This window comes from Cynocephalus volans, chromosome 12 (assembly GCF_027409185.1).
Source record: "Cynocephalus volans isolate mCynVol1 chromosome 12, mCynVol1.pri, whole genome shotgun sequence".
NCBI classification, from domain to species: Eukaryota; Metazoa; Chordata; class Mammalia; order Dermoptera; family Cynocephalidae; genus Cynocephalus; species Cynocephalus volans.
Window position 1 is genome coordinate 67,016,583 of NC_084471.1, and position 15,513 is coordinate 67,032,095.

At 51.2% G+C, this 15,513-nt stretch overlaps 2 protein-coding genes across 7 annotated transcripts in view; one reads left to right on the plus strand and one right to left on the minus strand.

Annotated features, from left to right (window-relative positions):
- Window positions 1-8,276, plus strand: ITGB7 (integrin subunit beta 7). 3 transcript variants are annotated; one of them, XM_063075030.1, is made up of 14 exons: window positions 1-201; window positions 1,951-2,152; window positions 2,239-2,409; window positions 3,132-3,373; window positions 3,760-3,918; window positions 4,247-4,342; window positions 4,500-4,589; window positions 5,604-5,750; window positions 6,032-6,225; window positions 6,570-6,793; window positions 6,945-7,164; window positions 7,311-7,519; window positions 7,832-7,992; window positions 8,196-8,276. In XM_063075030.1, the coding sequence occupies exons 1-14, from the start codon at window positions 1-3 to the stop codon at window positions 8,274-8,276; spliced, it is 2,397 nt and encodes a 798-aa protein (XP_062931100.1). The 3 variants fall into 3 exon arrangements, with proteins under 3 accessions (XP_062931100.1, XP_062931102.1, XP_062931103.1); XM_063075032.1 differs by lacking the exon at window positions 4,247-4,342; XM_063075033.1 differs by lacking the exons at window positions 6,570-6,793; window positions 6,945-7,164.
- ZNF740 (zinc finger protein 740) overlaps window positions 5,429-15,513 on the minus strand; it is a 13,461-nt gene continuing 3,376 nt past the window's right edge. For 2 of the 4 annotated variants that reach the window (XM_063075039.1, XM_063075040.1), the window contains exons 3-7: window positions 15,185-15,334; window positions 14,756-14,845; window positions 14,189-14,312; window positions 13,704-13,822; window positions 10,720-12,707 (exon numbers count right to left, since the gene is read on the minus strand). In XM_063075039.1, coding sequence (XP_062931109.1) covers window positions 12,618-12,707; window positions 13,704-13,822; window positions 14,189-14,312; window positions 14,756-14,845; window positions 15,185-15,334 — 573 coding nt within the window. In that variant the 3' untranslated portion in view covers window positions 10,720-12,617. Of the gene's footprint in view, window positions 5,472-6,730; window positions 6,807-8,508; window positions 8,608-10,719; window positions 12,708-13,703; window positions 13,823-14,188; window positions 14,313-14,755; window positions 14,846-15,184; window positions 15,335-15,513 lie in introns of those variants that run through there. The other 2 variants (XM_063075043.1, XM_063075042.1) reach the window with 2 other exon arrangements.

The window sequence follows — 15,513 nt, forward strand, 5'->3', positions numbered from 1 at the left end:
ATGGCGGCTTTGTCAGTGGTCCTTGTTTTCCTGCTGGCCTTGAGCAGAAGTGAGAGTGAATTGGATGTCAAGATCCCATCCCCAGGAGAGGCCACAGAATGGGGGGATTCTGACCTGTTCTTTCCAGGGTCCTGCCAACCAGCACCATCCTGCCAGAAGTGCATTCTCTCACATCCCAGCTGTGCATGGTGCAAGCAACTGGTAAAGATGGATCTGTGGCCTTTCAGCCATGTGAATTTGTATGTGCAGCCTGGATATATGTGTGTGATTGTATGGGCACGTGATTTTCTGGGTACATTCCAGTCTCGTGTATGACTCCATGAACATAGGACTCCTTTGTGTGATTGTGTGAGTTTGTGTGTGTGTACATACACTGTGCACATATGATTATGTTGGTATCTGTGTATTTATAGAGAGGACTTGTGACCATGAATGTGGAGGAAGTATGTGCTTGTGGGAATTCATGCTTATATATAGGTAGAGGGAACTATTTTGCATGTACACATGTGAGAAATTGAATTAGCCAGTTTGGGCTGCAATAACAAAATACCATAGACTGTATGGCTTGAGCAACAGGAATTTATTTCTCATAATTTGGAGGCTGGAAAACCCAAAATCAAAGTGCTAGATGATTTGATTCTGTGGTGAGGGCTTCTATGTCCTTACATGGTGGAGAGAGAGAGAGAGAGGAAACAAGCTCTCTGATGTTTCTTCTTATAAAGGCACTAATTCCATCATGAAAGCCCCACCCTTATGACCTCATCTAAACCTAATTACCTCCCAAAGACCTCTATCACCAAACATCATCATGTTGAGGGTCAGGGCTTCAACATTTTGGGAGTTTTTTGGGGACAGAGTTCAGTCCATAGTACAAAGTATGTGAATGGACTTCTGAGTCTGTCTTTGGAGGTGAGGGGTATTATGTTCCTGGGTGTGTAGCAGCCTATGACTGGGCTGGTAGAAGGGAAGGGGTTGAAGGCCTGAGCTACCCAATGGTGAAGAAAGATGCTGGGAAGTCGGTGTTTCCCTGGCTGGTCAAAAAAAGCTATTCTTTGTTTATGACTTAAAGAGATGGGGCTCATGGAGGGGTAGAGGGGTGTCTGAGCTGGCGGCGGGGGAGGGATAGGGTGGGGGTGGACAGAGCCATCAATCTCACAAGGGGATGGAGAGTTAGATTAGAGATAAGAGATGAGGGCACAGTCAGGGGGAGGGAGAGTTACAGATGCTGAGAGGGCCCAGGAGAAATCACACAGTGAATCTGGGAGGACAGGAAGGGTACACTCCAGTATGCTGGAGGCAGAGAGGCAGATAGGCAGAGGAGCCAGGCTGGGGCTGGGGAGAAGGGGCTCTTGAATCAAGTCTGTGTCTGCCTCCGCCAATCCCCAGACCAGAGGCTGGCACTTGGGTTAGGTGAGAAGCAGCTCTAACCATTTCCTTCCCCTGAGGCTTCCCAGCCAGTCCCAGTGGTACCAGACACTTTGAGGGGAGGGTGTCCCCTCTTCTGTCCCTGTCCTTCTCCTTCCCAGGAACTGAGGGGGTCTAAGCTTGAACCCCCTTCCCATTTTGGCCTGAACATGCAGGGGAGGTTGGGATAAGAGGCCAGGCTCCCCACTTTTTTGGTGGCAGCGAGGTCCCAGAGATCTCAACAGGAAGTCTGTGGCTCTAGGGAGTGGGCAAGGGTAGGTGGCTGGGGAAAGGGGGAGTCCAGAAAAGGGTAGGGGAGGAGGGACTGCTATAGGAAGTGGGGCTGTGACAGGAAGAAAGAACTGATAAGTTCATGGGTAGTTGTGGAGGTAAGGGGAGAGGAGGGAATCAGAGGGGCTCGAGGAGTTTACTGGAGGGGCCGGCGGTGGGTATTAGAAGTGGCTGGCTTTGCAGGGTGGCTCTGGGAGATCGGCTGAGGGGCCCGTGCGAGACTGGGGTCCTGAAGCGCGTCCCCTTGCCGCTCAGAACTTCACCGCCTCTGGGGAGGCGGAGGCCCGGCGCTGTGCCCGGCGCGAGGAGCTGCTGGCTCGGGGCTGCCCGCGGGAGGAGCTGGAAGAGCCCCGCGGCCGGCAGGAGGTGCTGCAGGACGAGCCGCTCAGCCAGGGAGCCCGCGGCGAGGGGGCCACACAGCTGGCGCCGCAGCGGGTCCGGGTCACGCTGCGGCCTGGTGAGTTAGAGGCGCGGGGCCGGGGCAGAGGTCTGGGCTGGGGTTCGATTGCGCTCCGCTGACCCGCGCCCGCCCCCTCGCCCCAGGGGAGCCCCAGCAGCTCCGGGTCCGCTTTCTCCGTGCCGAGGGATACCCGGTGGACCTGTACTACCTTATGGACCTGAGCTACTCCATGAAGGACGACCTGGAAAGCGTGCGCCAGCTCGGGCACGCCCTGCTGGTCCGGCTGCAGGAGGTCACCCATTCTGTGCGCATTGGTGAGCGGAGCGCTGCCTCCCACCCTGTCAGCCCTGGCCTCTGCCTCTAACTTCCACCGCAGCCTTACGTCCTGCGCTCACAGGGGCCTTACCTGCCCTCTCCCAGTTTTTAACAGGCCGGGCCAGGCCATAGGTTCCTGACAGCTCTCCCCAAAGCCACCCACCTTCTAGGTCAGAGCTGGAGGGGACTTGAGACTGTCTAGGAGGAACCCTAATTTCACAGGAGGACTGAGGCCCTGAGTCTGAGTCTGAAGAAACTTCGTGCAGACAGCTGCCCTGGACCTACCAACCTGGAAACTAGTCCGATGTCACTGTCTCAGCCCAGTGTCTCTTGAACAAGGCCTAGATGTCACTGCCCCTGGCCCCACATTCTGGGCTCCTCTCTCCTCTGTTCGAGAGCCCCTCTTCGCCTCATATTACTATTACATCCTACACCCTGGCCTTCTTCCTCAGCTTTGAAGAGCCTCTGTCTGCCCCTGTGTTGTCTTCTTCTTAATCTCCTCCACCCCTCATTTCCCCGAGCTGGTGGTCTCACCCCATTGTCTTTGTCAGGTACTGGATCCCTGCCCTCTAGGAGCACCCTCTCCCATCACCTCCTTTATGACCATCCTCTTCATCCCCCGCTTCCCATGGACTCCTCCCTTTTGGGTCCTCAGCAGTGACCCCTCCATCCTGCCGCTGCTGCGACTTCTGGCACAGCCTTCATGCCTCCCCTTTCCCAGGTTTTGGCTCCTTTGTGGACAAAACAGTGCTGCCCTTTGTGAGCACAGTGCCCTCCAAGCTGCGCCACCCCTGCCCCAGCCGGCTGGAGCGTTGCCAGCCACCCTTCAGCTTTCACCATGTGCTGTCCCTAACGGGGGATGCTCAGGCCTTCGAGCGGGAGGTGGGGCGCCAGAGTGTGTCTGGCAACCTGGACTCTCCTGAAGGTGGCTTTGACGCCATTCTGCAGGCTGTACTCTGCCAGGTGAGGAAGTGGGGCGGGTATCTGAGCCTGAAGGACTGTTCGGGGCCAGGGATGCCCATTATGGTTGTGTAATGCACAGTTCTAGGGGCTACCATTCATACTGTAGTCATTGTAGTTTGCATATTTAACAATTATCTGGTAGAATGGAGTGACATATCTTGAGGAAGAGGCATGTTTTTCAATTCACAAGAAGGTCTCCATTAGCAGCAGCCCTGTTTTCGGGGCTGGGGAGAGCAGGGATGAGCAGGGAGAAGCAGGGAGCTGGAGGCAGGGGGATGGACAAACCTACAGAGCAAGGCTGGCCAAATCCTTAGCTCTTAGAGCTGGCTGGGTGGCTCAAGGGTTGTGCCCAGGTGCACAGCATACCCCTCACCCCCACACGCCAGGAGCAGATTGGCTGGAGAAATGTGTCCCGGCTGCTGGTGTTCACTTCAGATGACACATTCCACACAGCTGGGGATGGGAAGTTGGGCGGCATTTTCATGCCCAGTGATGGGCACTGCCACTTGGACAGCAATGGCCTCTACAGTCGCAGCCCAGATTTTGTGAGTCCCCACCCTCACTCCGCCTGTCCCCATCTGAACCACACCTCCTCTCCTTCCAGGACCCCCACCCCCCAGCCTCACACTCCTCACTGGTGACCACCCTGTAGACACCCTGCCATCTTCCCTGACAGTTCCTCTTCTCCATGTTCCCCCAGCTGCTCAGACAGGAAACCTGTGTCACCCCACTCCCTCCCTCTCTCCTACTCTTTGCCAAGCCTCCAGGGTTCCTCCAGCTGTGGAATTCTGGTTCCTGGATTCTCTGGGCTGAGGGCACCTTGCATGGGTGGGGAGACCTGTGGTGCTCACCTTGTCCCCCTCCCTGCCCCAGGACTATCCCTCCGTGGGTCAGGTAGCCCAGGCCCTCTCTGCAGCAAACATCCAGCCCATCTTTGCTGTCACCAGTGCCACACTGCCTGTCTACCAGGTGAGAACTGTCTGAATGCCAGACCCCCCCACCCCAGCCTTTCTTAATTTCCCCAAAGGACCATTCTCTGCCCCCCATATACCCTTTTTCCAGACCTCCAGGGGCCCATTTTCCTAGAGCTGTGACCCACCATTTCCCTCAACTCCTCATAACTCAGGAGCTGAGTAAGCTGATTCCTAAGTCTGCAGTGGGGGAGCTGAGTGAGGACTCCAGCAATGTGGTACAGCTCATCATGGATGCTTATAATGTGAGGGGCCAGGGTTGGGCGGAGAATGGTGAGGGTGGGCACTGGGGAAAGGTGGAAAGGGGCCCTTGGTGGGGTGGCAGAACTAAGAGAGAATGATCCTGTTTGGTCTAACATTCCACAGCTCCTATCTACAGTTTGCACGTGGCTATCGTCAACAGTTCACTCACTCAGTCTCACATTCATAAATCTGAAGTGTCTGGTATGTGCAGAGCACAGAGCCCTGCTCTGGGCAAGGAAGGAAAGTTATATTCATTGAGCTTTTATTTCATGCCAAGTACCATCCTAGGTGCACGTACTGTTTCCTACTTCATTTAGCCCCACCAAAATCTCTGCTTCGTAACTATCATCATTCCTCTTTTACAGATAAGGAAACAGACACAAGGAGGCTAAGTGACTTGCCCAAGTTCACACAAATAACAAATGGAAAGGCTGGTATTTATACCCAGTCAGTCTCTACACAGAGAATGTGAGATCCAACTAAGTTTATAAACAATTTAGAGATATTCTTCACAAGAACCATAAAATTTTTCAGGTATAAGGAACCACAAAGTGTTTCTTGGGTTTAGGTCTTATCTCTGCAACTAGACTGTAGTAGGCTTCTTGATGACAGGAACCATGTCCCAAACCCATGGCAAGAAAATTTGAGACAGTATCAAATTTCCTAAGACAAACTCAGTGCAATGAATCTGCCCTTTAGGCCTTGCATACACACAGCTTATGTGTCCTGATTTGGGGCTTGACAAACATGGTCACTGCACATCTTCAGCGCCTGGCTCCGCAGCAGCCCTCGCTGGCAGCTGTATTGAAATGCTGTATTAGAGGTCTCTGGATCCTGTGCACTCCACTCAAGGTTTTCACAGGTCCTTCCTCCAGAAATGCCTCCTGACTGGGCAGAATGGAAGGAGTCAGAGGCAGCAAAAGGCAGGGTTCTGGTGGGACTGAGAACTGGAGAGGGCATAAGGTGGGGTTGGGGTCCTGCATTCACGAGGTTACTCACTCCCTCTCTTTTCACAGAGCCTGTCATCCACCGTGACCCTCGAACACTCTAAACTCCCTCATGGGGTCCGTATCTCTTACGAATCCCAGTGTGGGGGTCCTAAGAAGAGAGAGGGTGAGGCTGGGGACCGAGGACAGTGCAACCATGTCCGAGTCAACCAGACGGTGAGAGCCAGCTAGGATAGGCAAAAGGAAGGAAGTGGGGGTTGTGAGTGGGAAATTGAAGCAGGCAGGAAAAGATGAGGCAGGTGCAGAGAACAATGCAAAAGCATGGGGTAGTCTTCCATCCGTCCTTTCTGAGGGGTTTTATGAGGGACTTCCACCAGTGTGTTTCTAGGGGATGGGTGTTATCCTTTAATTTACTGAGGGGTAAGTTCTGGATAATCACAGGTTTTTGGGGTGTGTGTGTATACTCTAGTTTTGATTCCTGCCCACCCTGTCCCCAGGTGAATTTCTTGGTTACTCTCCAAGCTACCGATTGTCTCCTTGAGCCCCATCTCCTGCGGCTCCGGGCCCTTGGCTTCTCAGAGGAGCTGATTGTAGAGCTGCACACACTGTGTGATTGTAACTGCAGTGACACCCAGCCCCAGGCTCCCCACTGCAGTGATGGCCAGGGAAACCTACAATGTGGTATATGCAGGTGAGGGCCTCTTCTTCCCTTCACCCATCTGGCTCCCCACAAATAACCAATCCTGTATTCCTTTTCCTCTGCTTTCCACCTTTCCACTGGAGTCTTCTAGAGACCCCAAGACTCCAGCCTCAATTTTATCCCCTGAAACCTCCCAGATATGCCCAGGCCCTCCCCTTGACCAGAAGTCCTTTTGCTTTTCTGCCCCTGGTGCTCCAGTGTACTCTGGCATCCCTTCAGCCATTTGTCTCCCTCCAGCTCCTTCAAGAACTTGGGCTTAGAAGGTCCAGGAGGGACTGGTCTGGGATGGTCAAACTTTCTGATCCACTTCTCTCTCCTCCGCCTTCCCCTCCCAGCTGTGCCCCTGGCCGCCTGGGTAGGCTCTGTGAGTGCTCTCAGGCTGAGCTGTCCTCTCTGGATCTGGAATCTGGGTGCCGGGCCCCCAATGCGACAGGGCCCCTGTGCAGTGGGAAGGGACGGTGCCAGTGTGGACGCTGCAGCTGCAGTGGCCAGAGCTCCGGGCGCCTGTGCGAATGCGATGATGCCAGCTGCGAGCGACACAAGGGCATCCTTTGTGGAGGTACCTGGAGCCTCTGAGAGAAGGGTGGAGTCAAAGAGGTTAGAGGGATGTGTCTTGCACACTCGAGAGGGACTGAACACAGGGGACTGTAACAGCCAACTGTGTGTGTGTGTGGAGTATGGTTATCACCTTGTGCATGGCTCTGCTCTAGGCTTTGGCCGCTGCCAATGTGGAGTGTGTCACTGTCACGCCAACCGCACGGGCAGAGCATGCGAGTGCAGTGGGGACACGGACAGCTGTGTCAGTCCTGAGGGAGGGCTTTGCAGTGGGCATGGACACTGCAAATGCAACCACTGCCAGTGCTTGGATGGCTACTATGGTGCTCTGTGTGACCAGTGCCCAGGCTGCAAGACACCATGTGAGAGACACAGGTGAGACCTCAGGTCTTGGGGAGCAAGGGTACAGTGGGGCTTGCTGAGCCACTCCTGTCTGCTTGCTTCCTTCCTGCATGTGGTATGGGTGAAGGCCAATGGGTGACAACTGCCCAGCTGGTAACATATTGGCATCCACTGGACAGGGACTGTGCAGAGTGTGGGGCCTTTGGGACTGGTCCCCTGGCCACCAATTGCAGCACGGCTTGTGCCCATGCCAATGTGACCTTGGCTTTGGCCCCTATCTTGGATGATGGCTGGTGCAAAGAGAGGACTCTGGACAACCAGCTGTTCTTCTTCCTGGTGGAGAATGAGGTTGGAGGCAGGGTCATGCTGAGAGTGAGACCCCCAGAAAGTAAGTGGGCAGGGAGGCCACTGACATGCCCAATGGGAGCCCTGGAAGTTTGATGGGCAGGGCACCAAAATTCTGGGGATGGGGAGGTGAAGGTAATGGGAAACCAGGCTGGGGGTTGAAGCAGAAGTGATGGACCAAGTGGACAAGACTAAGGCCCTAGGCACTGAGGATAACTTTAGACCCTGCTGGATTCCCTTTGCTTTCAGTGATAGGGTTGGGGAAGCTGGATGGGGCTGGACACACTGCAGGCAACTGTTGCTCTGTCCCTATGCCCCAGTCTCCTGAAGAGGGTGTTCTGTTCCTCCCTCATAGAGGGAGCAGACCACACCCAGGCCATTGTGCTGGGCTGCATAGGGGGCATCGTGGCAGTGGGACTGGGGTTGGTCCTGGCTTATCGGCTCTCAGTGGAAATATACGACCGGCGGGAATACAGTCGCTTTGAGAAGGAGCAGCAGCAACTCAACTGGAAGCAGGTGAAGAGACACTCTCCTACTTCACTGGGCTGGGTTTTCCTTGTTTGCTGTCCCTGGTTGGGTCTCCTCCAACCTTGTGCCCCTCCCCCACCCCCAATCAGCTCCTAGGATCATGCTCAGTTCTAAGCTGACCTCTTAGGACTAAATAAAGGGGAGGAGGAATCCTGGAATTTTTCCTTATAATTTGCAACCTCTTCCCCCAGGACAGCAACCCTCTCTACAAAAGCGCCATCACCACAACCATCAATCCCCACTTTCAAGAGGCAGAAGGTCCTCCTCTCTGAAGCAGGGGAGGGACACTTATCCCAAAGCTCTTCTTTCTGAGGGCAGTGGGAACTGGGTGGGGGTGGGTTGTCTATTAGGCAGCAGACTGGCAGGGGATTAATCCACTGCTGAGGAGTGGTCACCACCCTACTTCATTTTCAGAGTGACACCCAAGAGGGCTGCTTCCTACTGCTGCCACCTTGCTTCCTTACCTCACAAGGAGTCTTACAAATATACAATAAAGAGTCTTACCTCAGACCACAGCTGTCACTTTGCTTCACCCCACCAAGGCTAAAGCAGGCTGTTGGCCTGGGCCTCAGGAAAGCTCATGTCCATTCCTCCTCTGGCCACCTGAGGGCAGGGAGAGGCAAGAGACTCCTGATGTGCTGTCTGGGAAGCAGGTCTGGAGCAGGTTGGTGACTTCTCAGGTGCCACTCACGCAGGAGGCTACACTTTGAGAAACACTGCATCTGCTGGAACCTAACCCCCTTTTGTCCTGCTGGGCATGCCTTTTCTCTCATTCAGAACTGATGTCCTGCTTTTACTTCTAGTTGTTGCTCCTCTGTGGAGAAGGGAAGTGATAGAGTTTGGATGTGTTGTCCCCACCAAAACGCACGTAAAAGTTTGATCCTGAATGTGGCAGTGCTGGAAACTGATTGAGCCATGGGGGCGGATCCCTTATGAATGGATTAATGCTCTCCCTGGGGGATTAATGAGAGAGTTCTCGCTGTTAGTTCTTGCGAGAGAGCTGGTTGTTTACAAAGACCCTGGCGCGTGCGCATGCTCTCTCTCTCTTCCTCTTGCCATGTGATCTGCTCATACCCACTGGCTGCCTGCCACTTTCTGCCATGAGTAGAAGCAGCCTGAGGCCCGTGCCAGATGCAGCTGTCCCAGAATCGTAAGCCAAATAAACCTCTGTTCTTTATAAATTACCCAGTCTCAGGTATTTCTATTATAGCAACACAAAACGGACTAATACAGGGAGTTTTAAAATGGTGGTTTATAGGGTGCTGTAAGTTGTGGGGTGGTCATATTAAGGGGAAAAATGGAAAACCACTAAAACCACTCTGGCCTCCAGTGAAAAAGCTTCCCCAAAGGATATTCTTCCCAAAGAGATAGTATGTAGAAAAGCCCCATATTCTTTTTATTTAAATATCCTAAATATATCACGAAGGAACATACACTGCACTTTAATGGTAAAAAGATACAAGTTTATAACATCTTATAAAAACTACCATTTAAAAGTGATCTTGTTCATTTGATATTCCCCTCCCCAATAGCAAAATAAGTATATTAAAAAAAAAAAAAAAAAAAAAAAAGAGGGTGGAGAGGAGGGATAGGAAGGGGATTGTTGAAGATAAAAGCCCCAGGGCCAGAGTAAAGGCAAAGAGCATCTGGAGACAGGGTTAAATACTGTAGTGGGACTCCACTCATTTAACCCTCCAATGTCAAGCCATGGGGCACAATCAGTAGCTAAGTGATGACAAGAGGCTGCTGGGGGTGGACGGAAAAGAATTGAGGTGCTGGGAAGGGCAGGGCTGGTAGGGCCTGGTGCAGCAGCCCACCAAGGAACTGGCACCACTCTTTCTCAGGTCCCCCAATTCCACATCCCGGTGTCTGAGAGCCTGCCCTATCTACATTTCTCCTACTTCAAACACACCTGAGGCATCTTTCCAGTGCTAGGCCCCACCCCAGCAAAGGAGGGGTGGAGCAGTGGGCCCAGAAGCCTTTGGAGCGGTCTTAGTCTGTGGTTTCCCTGGGGTGTAAGTGGGGCTCCTGGGAGCTCTGGGTGCTAAGTCACTCCTTTCACCCTTTTGCTCCTCTCTCCTCACACATCCATTGCCCCAGAACTGAACTAATCATGTGCTCCTGAGTTTCCCCCACAACCAGTCCTTGGCAGGGGTGGTTCTGGTATGGCCATTCATACATATAGAAGTGTTCCCCCCTTCCCCATCCTCGCCCAGGCAGGCAGGAAGAAGAGGTCTGGGAGGGGCCAGGGCACATGCTAACCTAGTACATACACTTGTGCGCATAGGCACATAGGTCACTCATGTAATTCTCTCCACACATACCCCCATCTCAAACAGATTAGCTGCAAGAAGCAGGGAGATACCTCCCATTTTCAAAAGCACTTTTGGGAGGAAATTTTTCTAAATGTATCCTCCTTCCCAGAGGTGAATGATGAAAAAATTCCAGCCTCAGCAGAGCCCTCTAACAGGAAGGGTCTGGCTCACATGCAGAAAGATGCCCCTGCTTGCAGGGACCACAAGGCAATCCAAGGACTGAGGTTGAGGTTCTGGACCACACCAAGTGGGAGTGTCAGCATAAAGCTAGAAGAGTACCTGGTGGTAGACATTCCTCAGCGTCTCCTGCAAAGGATCTCAAATGCTGTCAGGGAAAATGGAAAGGGTGCCATGTCTCCTTTCTTTTTCCCTGAAATACTCATACCTCAGAGGTATGGAGGACCCATACTCCCCCTTTTCCCCTCTGGAACAGGTTACTGCTAGGAGTCTGCTGCCACTGCCGCCTATTCCCTACATTTTCTGAGAAATGAAATCACACTTCCTGGAGGTTGCCATCTCAGATCCCCACTAACAGCTTGGTACCCATGTTCACCAAGTCTCCATGATTAAGCCTAAGCCAGCTTCCCCACCCGCCACAGGTCAGGGCAGGCCACAGTGGGGGTTAATCAAACCCCACAACCTCCCATAAGGATCCTTTCTTTAGCTGAAGAAAGAAGGTTTTTATTTCACCTTAGGAATTCATTTCACAAGTCCTGGCTTGGGTTAGAAACACCCTAACCACTAGCATGTTGAATCAGTCTAAAAAAAAAAAAAAAACTCTGCCAAAACAAAGTCCTCCTAGTCCCAAAATTGAGTTCCTCAGCTCCTGCTGGGACTCAAGCACCCTTTAGGTTTGGGAAGGAGGAGGTTGTTTTACGCTCATCCCCACTAAGTTGAGGGCCAGAGAAGGGTTTGGCTCAATAATATGCTGTTTCACATGGGCACTCACATATTACACTTACATACACACTTATACACACACACACACACACACACACACACCTCCTCTGATCACTTTTTTGGGGGTAGACAGAGTGGTGCTGTTGGAGCAGAGAGGAGTAAAGAATATGGTTAAGAATAAAACCTACATTAGGTTTCTTCTTCAGTCCCTTCTCTGCAGCATCCCTCCTCCCTCCATTCTTTGATGGGTAGGGATGGCCATCAAGCAGGAAGCCAAGATCTTGTTCTTTGGGACCAAAGGCCAGACCCCTATCTCCTCTACCTGAATACAGTGATAGGACTTGGGCAGGAAGAACAGTTCCTACTGCTCAACTCTCATGTCAGGGGACTCCAAATTCCTTTGCTTCCTGAATAGGTGTTAGCCAATTTTGGATTAGTCTTGGGTTGTTCCTAAGAGGCCACAAGGAGAGAGAACCCCACCTCTGACATCCATGACTCCCTGCTCAACACCTCTGTCTGGCTTTAAGGAGTCAATGACAGTGAGGTAGCCACAAACTATCTCCAAGACCAACTGCCCAAAGAGAGAAGGAAAGGGCTTTATGGGCCAATCTCAAGTTTCCTCAAAAGGCACTTGAGCTGACCCCATCAGGTACACTGTGGCATGGGCCATTACTACACCCGTGGGTACAACTCTTGCTCTTCCACTGAGGAAGAAAGAGGTATTGTCCACTCTTCTTGGATCCAGCCCTTGTCTGTTCCTCCCACTATTTTTCCTTTTGTCCCTAGTGTATAAGGAGACGAAAGTAAGTTCAACTGCCATCCCTGATCCTACTTTCCCTCAAATAGGAGGTGAGGTGCAGGGCTGTGGAACACTGAGTATCTATTGCAACTAAAAACTCTAAATTTTAGGGGAGGGCTGGACCAGTCATAGTCCTTGCTTTGGACCAGGACTCTATGCCTCCAGATTACCTATATCCAGTTTACCTGCTGAAATTGCTTTTGGATAAACAAAAACAAGAACAGAAAAAACAAACAAATCCCCTTCCCCAATCTTTTCCATTTCAGCTGCCAGTTGGAGTCCAAGGTTGTGGGAGCCACACTTCAGTCTTGGTCCTGTACCTTGAGTCCCCACCTATGACCTCAGCCATGGGTCCAGGGACTAGCTTCCCTACCCAGGAATGCTGTAGGAACTTGCCCGAGATACTCATTGTCTCAGATTATTTACAGAGCTAAGGCTCTGGGGCCACTGTCCCCTGATGCACTCTTCTGGTCTCCTGGGTCCACTCCTCCAGGAGGGGGACAGGTTCAGACGGGGCGGTGGTGGGACCATCAGACCAGAGGGGGTGCGCTCTTCGGTAGATTCTTCTGATCACTCCCACCACCCAGGGCCCCTTGCGCCTATAGAGAAAACTGCCCGTCGGAAGTCTTGGACTGGCACCCTTGGCACATCCGTTTGTGTCTGAGTAATCGATCTGTCCGAGAAAAACACTGAGAAGAAAGGGAGGGTTAAGTGCCTGAGAGGAGAAACTCAGCTATCTGTTGGTTAGTTCCTTCCCCACAGGAGGCACATGTCACATCCTATGTCCCCTTAGCATGTGCACACGTGGCATGAGCACCCAGTACTTAAGAATGCAAGCTCTGGAGCCAGAGTACCTGGGTCTGGATCCTGGCTCTACCTTAGCAGCACAAGTTATCCAACAGCCCTGAATCTGTATACTCATCTGTAAAAGGAGGCTATAAGTACCTACTCACAGCGTAGCTGCTTTATTCATCAAATATTTATTGAGTATCTATCTCAAGGCAGGTACAATTCTTGGGGCTGAGGATAGAGTGGAGAACCAGAGGGACAAAGTCTCTGCCCTCATGGAGCTTTCATTTTAGTGTTTTGAAGACTCAATGTAAGAGTGTGCAGCAAAGCTTGAGACCTAGCAAAGCATCCAGGAAGTATTGGTTATTATCACTTCTCATCTCTTGTTCTTGTCTTGTTTTGGTCCTGGCTCTTACATTCTCATCAGATCAGATACTGACCCCCAGGGCAAAGATGATATCTCTTCCTCCAAAGTGCTCGGGCTTTGAAGTTGTAATGAATCTCAGGTCTGTCCTTTATCTGCTATGTTCTTGGGAAACTTAACTCCTCTGAATCTCAATTTCCTCATATGTGAAATGAGGACAACACAGTTATCTTATGGTGTTAATGTGAGTGTTAAAGAAAATAACCTATATGAAGTATGCTCTCATAGTACCTGGCACAGAGTAAGTGATCAAGAAATGCCATTATTCTTACAACATTCTAACAGTTCCTCCCCATCATCGGATGCATATGGCCAGAGATGCATTTCATCCTGAAGTGTTGTTAGCCCTATCATGGCAAGGAATGCTCTGTGACCTCTTCGTCAGGAAGCAGTGGGGGCTGGCCCTGGTTCTTGTGGAAGGAAATGTTTGTGTGCGGGGCTTTAGTGGGGATGGATGACATGTGAGCCTTACCTGATGACACCGTTCACACTGGTAAGGCTTTTCACCACTGTGCACACGCTTGTGGCGTTCCAGGTGGTACTTCTGGATGAAGCGCATATCACATATATCACACTCAAATGGCTTCTCACCTGGCCCAGGTGGAGAGAGTAGTGAATATCAGGAGGTGATTACGGTAGGGATGTATATCACAGTTATCTTCTTTCTTTGTTTTTTAATTTGAAAAGCATATATTTTTTAATCTTTTCAGTTATTTTTCCTAGAAACTTTGACTCTTAGTAAAGTATAGACACCTAAGCTATCATAAATGTGGAGGAGTCCCCTGAACTGCTGGTCTCAGTGACACTAGACACACAGCCATGCAATCTCTCTACCTCATTCATGTCTTCCTCCATTTCCAATATTTCCCCTTTAAGATAAACCCAAGTACAGCTACAGACACACAGAATACAAGCTACAGACTATTCATCCCCTCTGAATACAAGAAAGAGACTTACCGGTGTGAATAAGGATGTGCCTCTTGAGGTGGTAACTGCTCCTAAAGGCTCCATAGCAGTGTTCACAAATAAAATTTTTGGGAATCTTTACTTGAAAAGAACCATTTTGTTCTACTACCACCACCTGGGAACAACAATCAGGCATGTCATTAGGCCATTCTATTCAGGGTAAACTTCCAGCTGCTGAACAAAAAACTTCTCTGATGCTGTCTAAAGGTGCTGTCATCTCCCATACTCTTTAGAGTTAAGAGACCCTCTGGAGAAGGAGGTGAAGTGGGTAAGTTGTCTGCCTTGTCAAACCCAACACTCTGAGTATGACCTGAGCTGGAGTCTGCCTGCCACCCTGCCACGTTATCTCATGCTCCCTGACCTATACCACAGATGTCCCAGAGAGGGTGGAGATCAACTATCAAAGTGGTCTCTGGATGAAATCAGGGGGACACACTCACTGGTTATGAGGAACCAAAGCATCTAGGGAAAGCTCCAAGTTAAGTGATAGTGGGAAGAAAGAGGAAGATTACTCCCTTACCAAACTGTACCAGTTTGGGGGATTACCCCATTACCTGCCTTTTTAACAGTCTTTTTTGAATGAGAGGCCTCAGCCAAGCTGTCATCATCTTTGCGGCTCCGGGACTTATCACTGTCTTTTCGGTGGCCCTTTGAAGACAAATCAAATCTAAACTCACAGTCCATCTCAGAACAAAAGACGCAAGACCAAATGCTGCTTTCAGATAAATACACGAGACTAAACCACCTCTCCCAAAGGTTTAGAGAAAGTACTCATCTGTTTCCTCTCCATGTACCCTGGTCTTAAGGGGTTGTAGGTACAGAAAAGACCTTCCTTAGCTCTCTAAAATACCCATATTCATTTATTCCCCAGCTGGGGCCCCTTTCCCCATTTCCCTAAATGGAAGCATGGAGGAATCAAAGTTTTGTGTCTTCTGGCAGAGCTTGGGCCACCCAACCCCCAGGTGCCACAATGGACTCAAGCTGTACCTGACTCGAGCACCTCAGCACATCAGGGCTACCCGCCCGCTCGCCATTCTCAGCCTGCTTGCTGGCAATCTGGCTCAGCATCATCTTCTTGCTGGCTGCAGTGGGAACCAAACTCACACCTGCTAGGCCTTCACAAGCCAGGAGACTTGCCTAAGTTGAAAGGAGATGAGGTGTCAGGTCACCTGGCAGGGACAGGGCAAAAACAGTCTGCCATCCTCTATGGAACTATCTTTTATACAAGCTACAAACAACCTTCTTCTCTCCAAGGAATGTCCCTCCTCACTATAAAACCTTGCTTCCTTCAAGAGTCCTCCATAACTCATCTCACC

What these genes read in the sequence shown, in the direction of transcription:
- ITGB7 (XM_063075030.1), top strand. Translation starts at nt 1, where the DNA reads ATGGCGGCTTTGTCAGTGGTCCTTGTTTTCCTGCTGGCCTTGAGCAGA. An exon ending in ACAGTCGCAGCCCAGATTTT is followed by an intron (nt 3,919 to 4,246) that starts GTGAGTCCCCAC and finishes TCCCTGCCCCAG; the next exon opens with GACTATCCCTCCGTGGGTCA. An exon ending in AGCAACTCAACTGGAAGCAG is followed by an intron (nt 7,993 to 8,195) that starts GTGAAGAGACAC and finishes CTCTTCCCCCAG; the next exon opens with GACAGCAACCCTCTCTACAA.